Source organism: Cordyceps javanica, chromosome 1, assembly GCF_051103115.1.
Source record: "Cordyceps javanica chromosome 1, complete sequence".
NCBI classification, from domain to species: Eukaryota; Fungi; Ascomycota; class Sordariomycetes; order Hypocreales; family Cordycipitaceae; genus Cordyceps; species Cordyceps javanica.
The window spans coordinates 2374357-2390366 of NC_139295.1; the positions used below are offsets into that span (position 1 = coordinate 2374357).

The 16010-nt window shown below is 53.9% G+C and overlaps 5 protein-coding genes across 5 annotated transcripts; 2 read left to right on the plus strand and 3 right to left on the minus strand.

The window, feature by feature from the left end:
- Nucleotides 1-208: 208 nt before the first annotated feature.
- On the plus strand, nt 209-1582 carry V2A60_000717 (FAD-dependent oxidoreductase; the record flags this gene model as incomplete). Its single annotated transcript, XM_083252084.1, has 4 exons — nt 209-246; nt 313-436; nt 537-1174; nt 1273-1582. The coding sequence occupies 4 exons, from the start codon at nt 209-211 to the stop codon at nt 1580-1582; spliced, it is 1110 nt and encodes a 369-aa protein (XP_083108210.1).
- A 968-nt stretch (nt 1583-2550) lies between these two features.
- Nucleotides 2551-3930, plus strand: V2A60_000718 (meiotically up-regulated gene 113-domain-containing protein; the record flags this gene model as incomplete). The annotated part of the gene is made up of 1 exon (XM_083252085.1): nt 2551-3930. One exon carries the CDS (start codon nt 2551-2553, stop codon nt 3928-3930), a length of 1380 nt encoding a protein of 459 aa, XP_083108211.1.
- Nucleotides 3931-4808: 878 nt separating this feature from the next.
- Nucleotides 4809-6504, minus strand: V2A60_000719 (general substrate transporter; the record flags this gene model as incomplete). Its single annotated transcript, XM_083252086.1, has 2 exons — nt 4809-6153; nt 6206-6504. 2 exons carry the CDS (start codon nt 6502-6504, stop codon nt 4809-4811), a joined length of 1644 nt encoding a protein of 547 aa, XP_083108212.1.
- A 4302-nt stretch (nt 6505-10806) lies between these two features.
- On the minus strand, nt 10807-12096 carry V2A60_000720 (uncharacterized protein; the record flags this gene model as incomplete). The annotated part of the gene is made up of 1 exon (XM_083252087.1): nt 10807-12096. One exon carries the CDS (start codon nt 12094-12096, stop codon nt 10807-10809), a length of 1290 nt encoding a protein of 429 aa, XP_083108213.1.
- A 1333-nt stretch (nt 12097-13429) lies between these two features.
- Nucleotides 13430-14521, minus strand: V2A60_000721 (mitochondrial carrier domain-containing protein; the record flags this gene model as incomplete). Its single annotated transcript, XM_083252088.1, has 2 exons — nt 13430-14281; nt 14426-14521. 2 exons carry the CDS (start codon nt 14519-14521, stop codon nt 13430-13432), a joined length of 948 nt encoding a protein of 315 aa, XP_083108214.1.
- Nucleotides 14522-16010: the final 1489 nt, after the last annotated feature.

The window sequence follows — 16010 nt, forward strand, 5'->3', positions numbered from 1 at the left end:
ACTGGGGTAGCCTTTTTTCGCGGCGAATACGACTTTCCGATTTGATGTCTAACTGCCACTCGCACGTACTGGGCCTAGTATACAACTCTAGTTTAATAAACTTATTTCTGCTCCTATTTGAAGCGACAGATTGAAGTGTCGACATAATATTTAATTTTGAGAGAATCCAAGGAATTGTATGCCCTTGACAATATACTGGACTCAGAAGATGGCGACCAGAAATAGCCCACTTGTTATTGTTCTCGGGTATGCTAACACGTCTTCTTTGGCTGATGTACGTATATACTGACCTTGCCTACCCTATGCTTTTAGCGCGGGAGTTATTGGCCTACAGACGGCCATCAATCTCCTCGAGGCCGGATACTCCATCGCCATCGTTGCGAGGGACTGGCCCGGTGACCAGAACTTTGGCTACACGTCTATGTGGGCTGGCGCGGTATGCTTTTGACCCTTTTGCTCGCCCGTGAACCCTTTCACATCTGCGACCATGTTTTTGAGTCAAGGCTAAGATTTCTTTTTTCTTTCCGACTTGGTAGCAATGGCGGTCTACATCCAAGATGCACGAAAAGCACATGCAGCACTGGGAGCGCCGCACCTTTCAGCACTGGCTGACGCTCACGTCGCGGCACGACGTCTCGGAGACGGGCATCGACCGGACGCCCGGCATGTACTACTGGGACTCGTCCGCGAGCCAGGGCCGCAAGCCCGAGGACTGGATCTGGTGGGCGGGCTTCATACCCAAGTTCAAGCAGCTCCCGAGGTCCGAGGTGCCCGTGCCCGTCCAGAACTACGGCAACGAAAAGGACAACATTGAGGGCATCACGTACGAGAGCTTCAGCATCTCGCCCGACATGTACCTGCGGTTCCTGCAGCGCGAGTGCGAGCGGCTCGGCGGTCGCCTGATCAAGGGCGAGGTGGACAGGGTCGACGGCGTGTTCGCGTTTCCGGGATGCGAGGGCGCCGTCGGCGTCGTCAACTGCGCCGGCGTGTCGGGCGTCAAGACCCTCATGGGTGACGACAAGGACTTTTACCCGACAAAGGGCCAGGCCGTCGTCGTCAGGGGCGAGGCGAAGCGCATCTCGACGGGGCTGGGCAAGGACTGGGAGGCTGTCGTGGTGCCTCGCAAGGGCCTGAACGAGACGTTTCTCGGTGTTACAAAAATCTATGGCGACGGGTACGTGTGTCCTTTACAAAAGAAGTTGTTACCAAATCGACGTCTCTCTGTGTGTGCATCTGTTTTTTTGCTAACAATTTCTTGCCAATACTCGCCAGGTCATTGAACATTGACGACGCCGCAACGCAAATGATCCTCGACCAGGCAAAGCCCCTGGCACCGGAGCTCCTCGACGAGGCGGGCAACTTCCACGTGCTCCGCGTCCAGGTAGGGCTGCGTCCCACGCGTACCGGCGGCGCAAAGGTCGCGCTGGAGAGCCTCCCCGGCGATGACAGCAACAACAGGTGGGTGTGCCACAACTACGGCCACCACGGCGCTGGCTTTGAGGAGAGCTTTGGCTGCGCCGAGACGGTCGTGAAGCTCGTGAGCCAGCGACTGGGCGCTCAGGTCTCCAGTCCGAGGCTTTGAGTCAAATAGAATTGGCCGCTTCTACTATCAATTTTGCCATGCAGAAAAATAAGATTTTTGGTAACTAGTTGCTTTGCTTATTTTAAATCCACTCAAACGGCCAAACAGTCGAAAAGTGCAACCCTATAACTTTAAAGGGGCGTGTTAGAGGGGCTTGCTTCACCTCTGTAGCTGATCAACATTCTCTGCTGTGGTCTCCTCATTGTTCATGTGTCCTTGGCTCTATCTTAAGATGGTATGCTCACGCTCCGCATCATGTTTGATCTGACTTGGAGCGTAAAGTCACAAGCCAATCTTCCAGGACGTTCTGGGACAGTAGCTATACTTAAGTAGCGTATTTTCATTCATTATCTGTATCAGTAGAATACAACTATTCCTCTCAGCGCCAGAAGCAGGATCTGGTATTGCAATTGCCTTGAACGTCAAATCATCTCTCTTCATATGCTCTATTGATGTGCTGGGCGGCCGTAGTTGAGGAAAACTTGCAAAGGAGCTTTCATTCATTGCCTCTTTTCGTGAAGGCTAATTGATCCTAGATTAGTATGCATGTACTTTAACTGAATGATATCTTTTGAAAGCATCTATAGATCTAATTACAAGTTATAAGTAATAAAAATTGATACTCACAAACAATCCCCGAGGTCTAAGTGAGGCGGTGCTTAGTATAGGGTAGTTCTGCCCAGCGTCCGAAAATGGAGCTTCAGACAGCGACACATGGACTGGACCCCCCTCGAAAACATGACCCGGAAGTATTCATGCGAAAATCTGTGTCGAAAACGATCCGCTTTATCGCAAGGTCCAGCTTTGTGCGGCTCGTATCGTCTCACTTGATTTATCCTTTTCTTTTCTCTCTCTTCCGAGGAGCTCGACCGCTGCAAATGACATAGATCACACACAGGGCGGTGCCTGACGCGTCTCACCTCCAAGCACCACGCACGCGCGCGCCGCTGGCTGCGTGCACCCGCACCATGCCGTTTGTTGCAAACACGCCCGAGTCGCTTCTTGCGCGCTCCGACTCCAAGGATCCCAAGTCTACATGCCGCGGCATCACTTCTGCTGGTCGTCCGTGCCGCCGACCCCTCGGCGCGCGCCCCGGCGCGGGCGCTCGCCACCGCCTGACCGCCATACCAGACGACGACCCTGCGGATGAGAGCCTGTACTGCTGGCAGCACAAGGAGCAGGCCAGCCACTCGGCACGGTCTAGTCCGGGGCCAAAGGGGAGCAGCGGAAACGCAACGGTGCCGACGATTCGCGAGGAGCGTACGAGCCTGGACACGCTGGCGGACAGGCTCGGCCTGGTAGACATTGGCGACAGACATTCCGCTGGGAGGCCGAGCAGGCCGGGCAGGAAGACGCATGGCGGAAAGGAGGACGTGCCACAGTATCCGGCGGGGTTTCAAAGCAAACCCTCTCGGCCACCGCAGCACAAAAAAAAGAAGAAGAAGCAGACGAGCCAACTCGAGTTTTGTTGCTGCTTCAGCATCCCAATCGAACAGGTTGATAACGAACCAGTAGAGAAGCCAAAGCCAAAGCCATCAACTCAGCCATATCAGCAGGAGCCGATGCCGACCTATCAGCTTCAGCGGCCATCTACAGCTTCATACTCTAACCATTATCGACCGCCATCGTACCAGGCGCCCCTTCCTTCACCTGCGAAAAGTGCCAAGTCGGATACCTCAATCACCGCGCAGTTGAAGAGTCTCATCCCCAACTCCCTCGATGGTGCGACGGCGTCCCTTCTCATGGCAGAGCTGGTACGCCCAGTCACCGAGTCCGACGAGCCAGGTTACATCTACATGTTCTGGCTCGTGCAGGACGCAGCCGATGACAGCCAGCAGAGAGCCCCCGTCGAAGCTGCCCGCTCGCTGCTCGCGCCTCCGCCATCCACGGCCCACGGCCGACGCGCCAGCGACGCCGTCTCCCGCTACGCCTCGCAGTCGCACAGGAGCGGCCGGCCGGGCAGGCAAACGATGCTCCTCAAGATTGGCCGCGCGGCCAACGTCCAGCGCCGGATGGTGCAGTGGCAGCGCCAGTGCGGGTACGACGTCGAGGTTCTGCGGTACTACCCCTACACGTCGTCATCCACGCCGACCCCGTCGCCGGGTCGGCATCGGCGGGGAAGCGACTCGCCCCCGGCGGCCGGCTCGATGACGCCGCATGCCAAGCGCGTGGAGCGGCTGGTGCACATCGAGCTCACGGGCATGGGACTGCGAGCAGAAAAGGAGACGTGCCAGGCCTGCGGAAGGGATCACAGAGAGTGGTTCGAAGTGGGAGCCACGAGGGAGGAGGTCAGAAAGGTGGATGAAGTGATACGGAGGTGGGTGGACTGGGATTGCAGGTACGACTGAAACTTGTTGACGACCGTGAAGAGCATATATGAGTCTATGATTTGACGAAAAAACTACCCGAATATGAGCACTTGCATTTAATTGGCATGTACCATACTGCTACACAAGATCTGTAATTACTTGCATGCAGGGACTGAACGATCATGAGTTTTTGTACTTTCTTAATAACTCAAGTCGGATTGGACCCCTACCTGTGACGGATGACTGGCCTGACTAGTTGGACAGATGAGCCATGTCTCATGTAACATGTGCTGCGAACGCAAGGGCAGAGAGGACCTTCGAGAACCGAGGGCCATGACTATTATGGTCTGGGCTGAACTGGTGAAGCTTTGGTGTGCTAGTGACTTTCTGTTGCTGAGGCGTGACTCATCATTAGTAGAGTTAGCCGGCGCCCGATTCAAACCATAGTTAGAAGCATGTATCCTCAGTTCATCATTATCATCATCATTATCATCATCATTATCGTCATCATCATCATGGTTTTAATCCGGGCCAAATGCTGTGTGAGTGTGGCGTGTGAGGCGTATTGTTCATTGTGTGATCAGGTGGCTGGCGACGGTATATAACCAGCCTAGTAGGGGGGGCATTTTGGCACACAAGCTTACACGAATGCGTGATATCCGACGGCTAATTTCTGCCCAGATGGGCATCCGACAAGAAACTGAGTCAAAATATAAAGTCACAGCTAGAAAGAGGCAGTTGAAATCATCGTCCATTGGTATCGTTGCAAGCAAAATACTAAAAACCCCATCCATATAAACAATAATCGACAAAACCAACCCGCGGAACTGCCAGTTAAGTGGCAACTAGCAAGGACATCCATGTATTATTAGGTTCCACTGGCAGTTTATCCGACATTCATAATCAGCATTGAGAATTTACTGCTTGGGGGAAACCTCGTGCTCCTCGACAGGAGGGGTGTGAGGCTTCTCAATCTCTGAAATCTTGGCCGCAGCCTCGATATCACCATGCTCAGCCTTTCGCATGGCACCAGTGACAGGATGAGTCTTCCAGGCCGGGGTGCCAATGTACGGAATGCCCTTGGGGTCTTCGAACATGGCCTCGGTCTCTTCAAGAGTCTTGCCAGCAGTTTCGGGGAAGCCAAAGAAGACGTGAACGAAAGCAGCAACGTTAAATACCGCGAAAACGATGTAAGCCTTCCAAGCAATGTTGGCAAAAGCGGGGGGAGTGAAGAGACCGAGGGCGGTGTTGAAGGCCCAGTTGCCAGATGTGGACAGAGCAACACCCTTGCTGCGAAGGCGGAGGGGGAAGAGCTCGGGAGGGTAAGTCCAGGATGCGGGACCCCAGGTAGGGGCAAAAGAAGCGACGAAGAGGTAGGTTCCGGCGATGAGTGCTTTAGCGGGGGCACCGGAGACCTTCATAGACAGAACGTCCTGCTTGCGCTCATCTCTGGGGATAATTTCAGCGTGTGTCGCAAGCAGACCAGCGTTCATGAACATCCAAAGACCCATGAGGGTAGAACCGATGAGCATGGTCTTGCGACGGCCCCATCTGTCTGCCCAGAGAAGAGCAGGGACAGTCATGAAAACGTTGATGATGTACTGGATGGAAGAGGCGAGCAAGTTGGCGTTGCCACTGTAACCAGCCATTTCGAAAATGTAGGTAATGTAGTACATCATGACGTTCATGCCGCAAAGCTGTGACCAAATCTGTGTGAAAAGGCCAATGATAGTTCGGTTGAGCATTCTTGGCTTGAAAAGATCGAGGTAGGTGACATCGGCATGACGACGCTCAAACTCGCACATGTCCTTGATGTCTTGCAGCTCGTAGGACACGAAAGGATGGTTGGGGTCGCCCTGGCCGTGGACAAGAGTCAGAACGCTGTGACACTCCTCCCAGCGGTCCTTGCGCGCAAGCCAACGAGGAGACTCTGGAAGCGGCATCATCATGAAGAAAAGGAAGATGGCGGGGACCATCTGGAGAGCCCATGGTACACGCCAGTTTGCCGTGGTGTGGTCGTCCCACTGGTTCTTGCCAATTTGCGCGCAGCCGTAGGAGATGTAGTACATGATGAGAATACCCCAAGTGATGGCCCACTGCTGGAAACCGATGAAGCGTCCACGCTTAGAGGGAGGCGAAATCTCAGCAATGTAGACGGGGACCTGGGCGGACTCGATACCGACGGAGAGACCGTTGACAATACGGCCGAAGATGAGCATACCCTTGTTCTGGGCTGCAGAGCAGAGAATAGAGCCGATGACCCTGAGGAAACGTTAGATGCCATCTTGTCCACAAGGTCGGGGCAAGTGCTTACCAAATGACAGCACCAATCATGATGGACTTTTTACGGCCGAGGCGATCAGAAAGAATACCAGAAATCAGGGCGCCGAGCCAGGAGCCAGCAGCCATGGAAGCAACGATACCGCCCTGGGTGAGCGGCTTGGGACCACTGCATTCTTCCTGCGTAAAGGGAGGGCCTTTGGGACCGTCGTTGAAATAACAGTTGTACGACTGTTCGCCGAGCTGGGCTGACATGGACGAGATATCAAAGCCGAACAGGGCGCCTCCGACGACGGAGACGCCTGCGATGACGTACAGATTGCCGATGGGCATAGTGAAGGCCTGCCTCTCGTAGAGGTGAGATGCGATCAAGGCTTGACAAGGAACTGGAGTCGCCGTCCGTCAAGGAGTCAACAGCATGCAAGGAAAGAGAAGCCCGGGCGCGAAGCTGTCGAGAGAGCGGGAGGGAGGGAAGCGGCGGTCTTTATAGCACCACCAATGTAAGAAAAAGAGCGGCAGGGGTCAGCACCAAAGAAAGCGAGAAGCTGGACTCTCACGCGGACCATGACCGGGGCTGGTTCCCATGAGGTACAAAGCAAGTACATGGTGAGCAAGGCAAGGTCACTGGTACTGTTAGTATCAGTAGATGCGAGCCACCCACTCGGCAGACAAAGACCCCAGCCAGCTTCCATTTGGAGAAGACGCGCGCGGACAGGGATCCATGAACGGCCGAGCCTAGTGCACTTTTAAGCCGACTCTGGGGGGGGATTTGAGACAGTCAGGATGGTGTGGGACGAATGCAGTAAGTGAGTAGCGTGGTGGTGATGGTGTACTTGGTGTCTGCTGGACGAAAACCACGGGCAGACCAGCCCGAGTGTATTCTTGGTGCTGTCCGGAGGAAAGAATGACAAGACAGCCATCGATCTGGTTCTCAAGCCTTGCACTTGTACCCCGTTTTGTAATATTCACCTCACGTTGGTATTCGTATCGCTTCGCTGCTGGCGACACCCTCCCCCTCACTAGTTAGCAGCACCATTTTCTGTCGCGACTCCACCAAAATTTCCCAATCCTACTTCTCCACATTCACACTGTGCAAGTCTGCCGTCAGCTCGCGCTACTCAGTGTTCTGCCTTCCTTGGTGAGAGGCGGGAGATTGCATCGCATATTCATCGGTATACAGACTTCTGAAACACGCCCGATGCCAACGACTCTATTCTCGAACCGCATCTCACGAACCCGGTGAAGCTGAGTGTCGGACAGCGCCGTGTAAACGAACATCCGACCGCATGCGACACCAAGTAGCACCATGTACGACAACCGCGCCGTATTAGCACTTGACTGTACACCTACTGGTACTGGTACATTACAAGTCTGCCTGCGGGCAGTCCCACACACACACATTCACACGTACACATGTTTAGCTCACCACGCGGCGCGCCCTGGGTAGAAAAGCAAGGACGGCAGCTGGGCGATGGGGGAACCTTATTGGGGGCCGCTCAGTGTTGGCTACTTACCTGCGGCGTCCGGGTGGGCGTGGCAAGCCACAGGAGGGGGGCAAAGGATCGGCCAGCCGAAAAGCTCACGACGTGGAGTGCATGGCGCCGAGAATTAGGCCGTCGAGAAACCAGCCGAGATGGAGGCATCAGCTGGCGCATTCCAACTCTGCGTTTGGCACAGCGACAGAGGCCTTCTCCTGAGACTTTGCAGAACTGCTAGCCACAGGTTGAGCATACAGACTGGTAATGTAGCCCATTATCCATCGGCTCTTTGGTGACGACTAACCTTAACAGACCGTAAGCGTCCCCGCTGGAACGCAGACTCCTTTGTTTGTCGCCTCACCAAGTATTGCAGATCGTCTGCTGATCGTCACTGCGGGGGAGGATACTTTCCCTTCCCCCCCAAAACGTGGTCTGGAAGGTCCCCAGGTCCCCTAGCGGCTCTACGAGAAGGCTATGTACGCACCAACGAAAGTAATGGGATATTGCACACGGACAACGCTATTTCGTCGCGCTGCATTTGTTTTGCTCCTCAAGCTTTCGCCTCCCCGCGTCGTATTTTCTTGCTTGCAGCCCCGACGCTTTATATCTGAAGAGCCCACCACATCGCCATTCTCCCCGCCATGGCTTAAGCCACCGCGTCAATCAAGTTGGCGGCGCCGTAAGTACTTGGACGGTCGACGGGTACTCATTGCGCAGTTCGGCCCTACGCACCTGTCCCGCCTTGGCAACCAACTGCGTTTCGGCTCCGGTTAGTTCAATAGTCGAGAGGGGCCGACAGGGCCTCTTCACTGCAAACAAGGCAAAGCAACAGAAGCAAGGCAAGTGACCCCAGCCTCCGCTCACGCAGCTATCCCGAACTAAGAGGATAGAATATTGGCTAGTCGGTCCCGGGCACTACTCCTACCTCTGGTCAATCAGCGTTGAGGCTTCAGGCAAGGCTACGGCTGGAAGGGGTACCAACCTTCCATCACTGTTAAGTGGGTTGCCACAGAATTTGACTTTCCGTACCCCGGATTACACGCAAACGGCATGCCATGTTCTGCAGTCGCCTTGATGCAACAAGCATACGGCGACTCCCGTAACTCATTTTCGAGAGCTCACCTAGCAAGCACGTGAATTTGAAGTCTGTGAGGGGCCTGCTCTAGCTCTCACTGGCCAAACATTTCGTCTAGCACCTCCAATACCAGTTTTACAATAATAGAGCCTTTGGCGGCACTGGCCTGGCCCGCTCGCGCTGCAATTGGGCACAGGTGTCTTCGGCTTGAGAGTGCCGCTTGACTATTGCCATCAAGGCTGGCGACACCCCGAACTTAGCACCACAAGCCACACCGCATTTCGTCCGGCCGGCCGTTGGCAGCCAGTGGTTTTGCTTCACGGATCCTAACCCGCCACATCTCCACAGTAGGTCCGATGGATGCAACTTTTGCTCCGCGCACTGCCAGTCCTTGCCAGTCTGCCAGTCTACAAGGGTTGCATTATCCGCACCAAACACAGGGTAGATACTGATCATAGAATGAAGTTGGTAGCTAAATCTCAAATTGCGTTGCTGGAACAAGGATGGTCTACTTAGAGACGCGCTCATGTGTTATGTTGCACGGCTTTGTCTGTGCCCTTTCGTGGCGGGGAGCTGGCCGCTCCCCCATCAAGCCACTGGAAATAGCATCAACTAGACTCGGATGAAAAGAACGGATGGGCGCCATCACGCTGAGATGGGGCAATACAACACTCTGCGACCTGTTTCTCGGCACCTCTTCCTATTTGTTTTACTTTCGTCTCGCTGGAGACCGTTGGCGAACCAGTTTCTCAGCCCCGCGGTGCGATGGAGCCTTGTTTGTACAGAAGCGAGGGCGAGTTGTCGGTCTGCTCAGTGATGGTCATACCTGGGCTGATACAAGTTGAACGTCAAGGTTATCAGTCACGAGGCGTTTCGTGGCGGTCGCCTCAAAATTGAGCTACCAGGGAGCCAACAGCGTGGTTGGTGCGGTTCGATGCTTGCAAGCCCGCGATGTTCCCACTTGCTGCCCCCAGGCATTGCTCCGGCCGGTGGCGTCCAGAGAATGACCGGGGGGGGCGTTGAAGCATTAGCCTACGCTTGTACTCAGTAATATCCGGGGCAGTGGCTCCGAAAGAAACGTTGTATCACGCAAGGGGCAATTCCATGTCAGCCCATGTGAGAAGAGAAAAACAAGAATGTTGCTTACTTTGGAGCAGCCAAACTGCACGATCCTGTTCGTGAGAGGGGCGATCGCAGGCTAGGTACTCAACTGGATCGGGTGGCTGTGAAGCATTACAACAAGAATTATAGTGTTTCGAATGAGCCCAGCTGCAAGTGCCTGGTGGAGGTTATTCTTGTACGATTCGGCTTCTTCTGGGTGCCACTGTCGTGTCATTTTTGCCTGCTGTCATGGTACGACAGCCGTCACACGCATGGGTACGCTGACAACAGCTCGCCGCCGTCGCAATGCGTACTTGCAAGCGCCGTCGTCGCGGCTCACCACCCTCTCCGGGCCGATAACTTGCTTTGCTAGCCTCGGGCGTTTGCCTAATTAGCTAGTAGAGAGGGCTCTGGCTTTCGGCAGGCTGTACCGTTGAACCGAATTGGGTGTCACGCAGGAGGCATTTAATGAGCCTGATCGACCATGTACCAGTAGGGAGCGAGGTATGCCTGGCCCCTGTTACTATTGGTAATTAGTTACTGGAAGCCTCGGCCGTCTGTTGTGACATTCGCTCAGTCCTATCCAGATTCCGTATGACTCTTGTTGCTTGGTTATTGATAAGTAGACAAAGTACACGTCTTGACTCTCATCTCATTTCCTCTCCTACAATATCCCAAATGATGGTTCATCAGTCGTGGTGAGTTATACACCGGATTCGGCAATACCAATGCACATGAAGTCAGTCACTAGTCTTGTCACGCAACGACATGAAAGAGGTTCAACACGTTTCTCAATTTATTTATTTACTTAGATAAAAGGAGCAAGTATAACTTGTGTAAGCAAAGACAGGCAAGCAATTTCCGTTCCTGATTGTTTCCGGCATGGCAACACACTGGGTAGATGCTAGCGCGATTTCTGCGAGACAGCCGTTTCAAGCCATGTTGTAAGACAACAGAGGTTCTGCCGAGGGTCGGCACACATCAAAGAGCGGATACTGGCATTTTCGGAAGGGCTACTTTTGCAAAGAACGCATGTTTTGTAAGATGAGTGGAAGAGAGAAAGAGGCCAATCGGCGAGGCCAACAATGCGCTGCCAAGGTCCCGAATCTCGCTCAAAACATGCTCTATGTGCGCGACTTTGCCGCCACTACTGCCCATATATTCAATCTCCAGCTGCGTCAGCATTCGTCGCCGGGGGTCGGTGCAGTGATCAACCGTAAAGACGAAGCCGTGACCATTCGCCAGGACGATGGGGATCTTGCGCTGTATCTTGGTGAACTCGTTGATTTTGATCAACCCGTGCGCAACGGCAAAGTCTTTGGCAGACATCATTTTTCCGTCGATATCGGTCGTGTGCGAAGCTTGTGTCGCTCGCAAAAGCACGGCGCCATTTGGACGTTCCTTTTCCTTGATCTTGACGGAGCATCGCCCCGAGGCCGTCTCTACTATTGTCACCGTTGATCCGGGCCCACGCCCCTCACATACATGGTATCGGCGGGTTCGCACGATGATGTGCGGGTACGGGAGCGCCAGGTGCCAGTCGTTTTCCTCTGCCGCGAGGAAATCGAACAAGAGGGCGAAGAGCCGCTCGCTAGATTCGCAGGTGACGGCAAACTTGGATTCAATCTCCGGGAGGCTCATGTGTGTCTCGCTTGGAAACATGTTGGATAGGAAATGACGCGAATAGTTGGTCAGGCTACCAAAAGCCATCCAGTGGCCCGCGGCACGAAGCAGATTAGTGAGCGGAAAGTCGTCCTCACAAGCATCTTGTGGCAACTTGACTTCGATGCGGGGTCCCATGTCGCCAATGTGCTTTAGCTCATGGCCTGCAATGTAAAACATGGACCGCGACACATCAATCGTGATGCGGGAGGCCTCGTCGCTGGCCTCATGAATGGCAAAGTGGCGTCGCTGACTGATCTTGACGCTTCGTGGGCGGCGTTTAACTCCAAAGAGCATCCATTCATCGCCATCTGGAAGGGCAGAAATGCGGCCCAGTCGTGTCTTCACATCGTCGCATTTAGTCTCTGCCCACCATGGCAGAGCTCGGATGTCTTGGAGGCGAGTTGGTCTTCTAACAATGTTTGTGTAGGCTCGCAGCCGGAATGAGAGGTCCAACTCCGGTGCACCCTGCTCGGCCTGATAAAAGTATAGCGTGAGTGTGGATGTTTCCTGCCGAATGATCTCTTGATACAAGCCCTCGATGATTTTGACAATGTCGGGCAAATCATTCTTGAAGAGGTCGTACTTGAATTCGCTTCGGGCAGGCATTGTCAGAATCTCACTGTTTCAATCTCGTCCTAGTTACAGTCTACAAAGAGGATGAAAATCCGATGCAAGCGATATTTGTACTGTTCACTGGGCAAGCGCACCCCGGTACCGACTGCCCAGAGCGGCGGCACCTGCGTGCTTTAAGTATTGAGACATAGGCAGGCATCCTTAATATGAGAAAAAAAACAAGGAAGAACAATTCGGCATCCGAGATAACAGGAAGAATTGTACTATTAGGTACTTGGGCAGACCCAGCATATCTACTAAGAATCCAAGTGCATGCCTGTGCTGCTGTAAGCAGTGCCTGCGTTGTACGCGCGTACGTATTGAGACAAGGAACGACATGCCAACGGAAGTACAAAAGAGTAGTACAAAAGGAATATAGCGAAATTTTCAGCCTGCCGCTCGAATTTTCTTATTTAGCCTCACCGTGGCCAAGACAGATCTGCTGTATGCCCTGGGGGAGAGTAAAGCCTGGCTACCGAGCAACAACTCGTAACCCGGAATTGACGGTCGATTATTTGCGGTGAAGTTTGTGTTGCATACATGTATATAAACATGTATATACATGATTGGTATACGTGCTCATTATGCCCGATAGCTAGCTATTTGGGGGCCCTTTGGTCTCCCGCCACGACAACATAATATTTGGCAAAGGGACATCGACCACGTCTGCATCGTACAAGTATGGAAATGCGTCACGCGTGACATTGTAAAAAACTATTATGAGACACGCATCTTAAAACACGGAATAAGTTGGACATGCATCACCGCGACACTTTCTTTCCCTGTCGTGCGGTATTTCTTTTGCGCGGGGGGAGGGGGGGGGGGGGGGGGGGGGGGGGGGGGGGGACAAAAAAAAGCTGTCTATAATATCCCATGGCCATTTGTGTGCAGAAGCTTTCGAAGGTATACTGTCGAGCACCTATTACGAAACAGTGCGCAACCTCGCGACTTTTTTTTTCCGTTTGAGGATGAATTTGACGTAATGATGGATCAGCTTTTCGAGTTGTGTTATCAATCGGCTGATTCATTCGACAACATCCAACAAGAGGTACTCAAAGGACAATCCATAAGTCTAGCCATTCAATAGCAAATTAGCCAGTCATTCTACCACTCCATGGTCGGGTGTATATCAAAAAACCATGTATTTTGTTCATCTATAAACTGTAAGTTTTTTCTGGTTCCAAGAGCAAAACGTCTCGACTGCCGCCCTGCTTTGGCAACCTAGATTCTTTGCCTCGTGAAAATGCCCAACTTGAACCCATCCCAACGCAGAAAACGCCTGTCCAGAAAATGACTAAAGGAAAAAAAACTCGTTGCCAGTGCAAGGCTATAGAGACGCCTCCTTGTGAATCTCGATGCCGGGCGGTGCGCCGGTGAGGGCCTTGCACTGAGCGTAGATGACGAACTGGCCAGAGACGAGGCCGCAGGTCATGACGACACGCGGGGCGAGGCCGCTGGTGAGGAGGCGGACGGGGCCAAACTCGCGGGCGAGCTGGAACATGCGGCTGGTGGCGCCCTGGCTGGGGTCGCCGGCGCCCTTGTTGATGGCGGAGAGCAGGGTGTCGGCCGGGTGGGAGAGGACGGCGGCGGCGACGCCGGCGGCGATGCCCGAGGTCAGCTCGACGGCCGTGGTCTGCAGCTGGGTGAGGCGGGCCTTGCGCTCGGCCCCGATGGCGCGGTAGATGACCTCGTTGGCGGCCTCGTGGACGGTGAACTGGCCGACGGCGTAGGGGACCTGCTTGAAGAGCAGGGGGACGAAGCCCGAGTAGAAGCCGCGGAGGCCCTCCTCGCGGGCCATGCGGGCGAAGCCCGAGGTGAGGCCCGAGGCGTAGCCGCGCTGGGAGACGAGCCGGATGCGGGTGGCCTCGAGCGGGCAGAGCAGGATGTCGGCGAAGAACTCGGCCGTGGCGCTGGCGCCGAGGTAGATGGCGGTGCGGCGCGGGACGGCGGCGTCGGGCCCGCCGGCGAGGTCGATGAACTTTTTCTTGAAGAACTCGTAGCCGGCAAACTTGCCGCCGCCCTGGACGAGGTACCCGACGGCCGTGGGGCCGAAGCCGGTGAGGAGCGCCGACGCGCCCTCCTTGGCGACAATGGTGCGGCCGGCGCGGATCATGTTGTAGCCCTTGAGGGAGTCGTCGACCTGGATGCGCGTCTTGACGACGTCAATCGGGGTGGCGGCCTATACATGGGGGGGAAGAGGGTCATTCGAGACGGTTGGTTAGCAAAAGAAAAAGCCCAATTAAGCGAAAGAGGAGAGGTAGTGGACGGCTCTATCGCCCAATTCATATTTGGGCGAGGAGGGTGAGGAGGAGGGAGAGCGTACGCCATGGGTGAGTGTCGCGGCCAGCGCGCCGGCACTGAAGAACTTGAGATAGTCGGGGACGGTAAAGTCGGGTGTCTTGTTTTGTTTGGCGGCCATTTTGTGGAAAATACTGGGAGGGAAATTTGTACGATGAGAGGGAGCTCAAGGGACGTGTGAATTGAAGCTTCGAGGTGGATGTCTGGCGTTTGGTGGTGGTGGCGGGGGAGGAGGAGGACAAGGAGGAGGACAAGAGGCCAACGGCTCGCCTGCTAGCTACACGCTTTCAATTGATGGGCTTTGAAAATGAGGTCTAAAATGGGCAATGGCGGAAGAGGAGAGCTCGAGTATTTAAAGCGAAGCTAAAAAAAAAATCAGAATAGATAGGAACAAGGCACTGATAAGCAGGGCCAATATTGCGCGAATGGCGACAAGCTCAGCCGAAAGATGATGACGTCGTTTCCGACGATGCCGGAAGCAGCCAAGGCCCGGGAACTCCGCTTGGCAGCGATCCGCCAACTACAGCCTACAGGGATGGGCTGGCGTTGGGCAACGCGGCGGGCGACGGGGAGGTTGTTGCTTGGTTTAGCGATTGAATGTACTCGGTCTTTATTTTGGTCTTTTTCCAACACAAGGAAATTATAAAGAAAACTTTCAATTTGACGAATATGCAACGTAGGCTGTGCTGATAGTTGCGCAGCGCGTGCCCTCTCTTCATGTACGTGCCCTTGAAACCCAAATCGGCAGCTCCGCCAGACAAGTTATGCTGGGGGTCCGCGGATCTCCAACGACAAACGGCCGCGGACGAATCCCTGTATGCATACTGGTACTGCGGCACCGTGATATGGCACGTGTTTTTTTTTTTTTTGCCATTCGTTGCAGAGCCATGCTTCTTCTAACTTTTAGTGATTTCTTTTTTTGTCCCTCTTCTTTTATACCCGACAACGGCCGTTACCCGTACGTAGGTGACCGTCCCGGCTCGGTCTGGCCCCCCCTCCCGGCCCAGGTCCGGCTTGCCTTGATACAGGCCATAGTTGTCTGTTTCTTCTTTCATCAAAGATCTGATCTGATCATTATGCATGGAAACTGTATTCAAGGGTTCTCAAAAGTCGGGAAAAAAAAAACAGACTCGATAATCTACACATGACTAGCATCGACAATCAACACGGCAAAAATATCACAGCCGCCACTGCTAGTCTTGCGCCTTCGAGAACCGCACACGGCATAAGCGCAACTACATTACGATTTATGGGGGGGTTTTTTTTTTGTTCAAAATAAACAAACGAAAAATATCGTTCGTCAATCGACTCACTCATCAAGGAGTACATAAAATCACACAAAAATCGTCGTCTGCATCACCGTCAGTTACAGCTGGCCTCATTTCTGCCCTAATTCAGCAGTCACAACGCCTCCTGTCCACCACACACACACGTACACATCAGCCTGTCCTCCTTCAACGTCCCTCAAAACCGTCGTTCCAAACATGACCGTCACATTGCATCGTTTATGCCGTCTATTTTTCACTTCTTTTGCCTGCGCACGCGTCTCAACATGCGCAATCCTTCTTCGCCTGCTCTACCGTGAAACCCTTTGCACTGGCGCCACAACA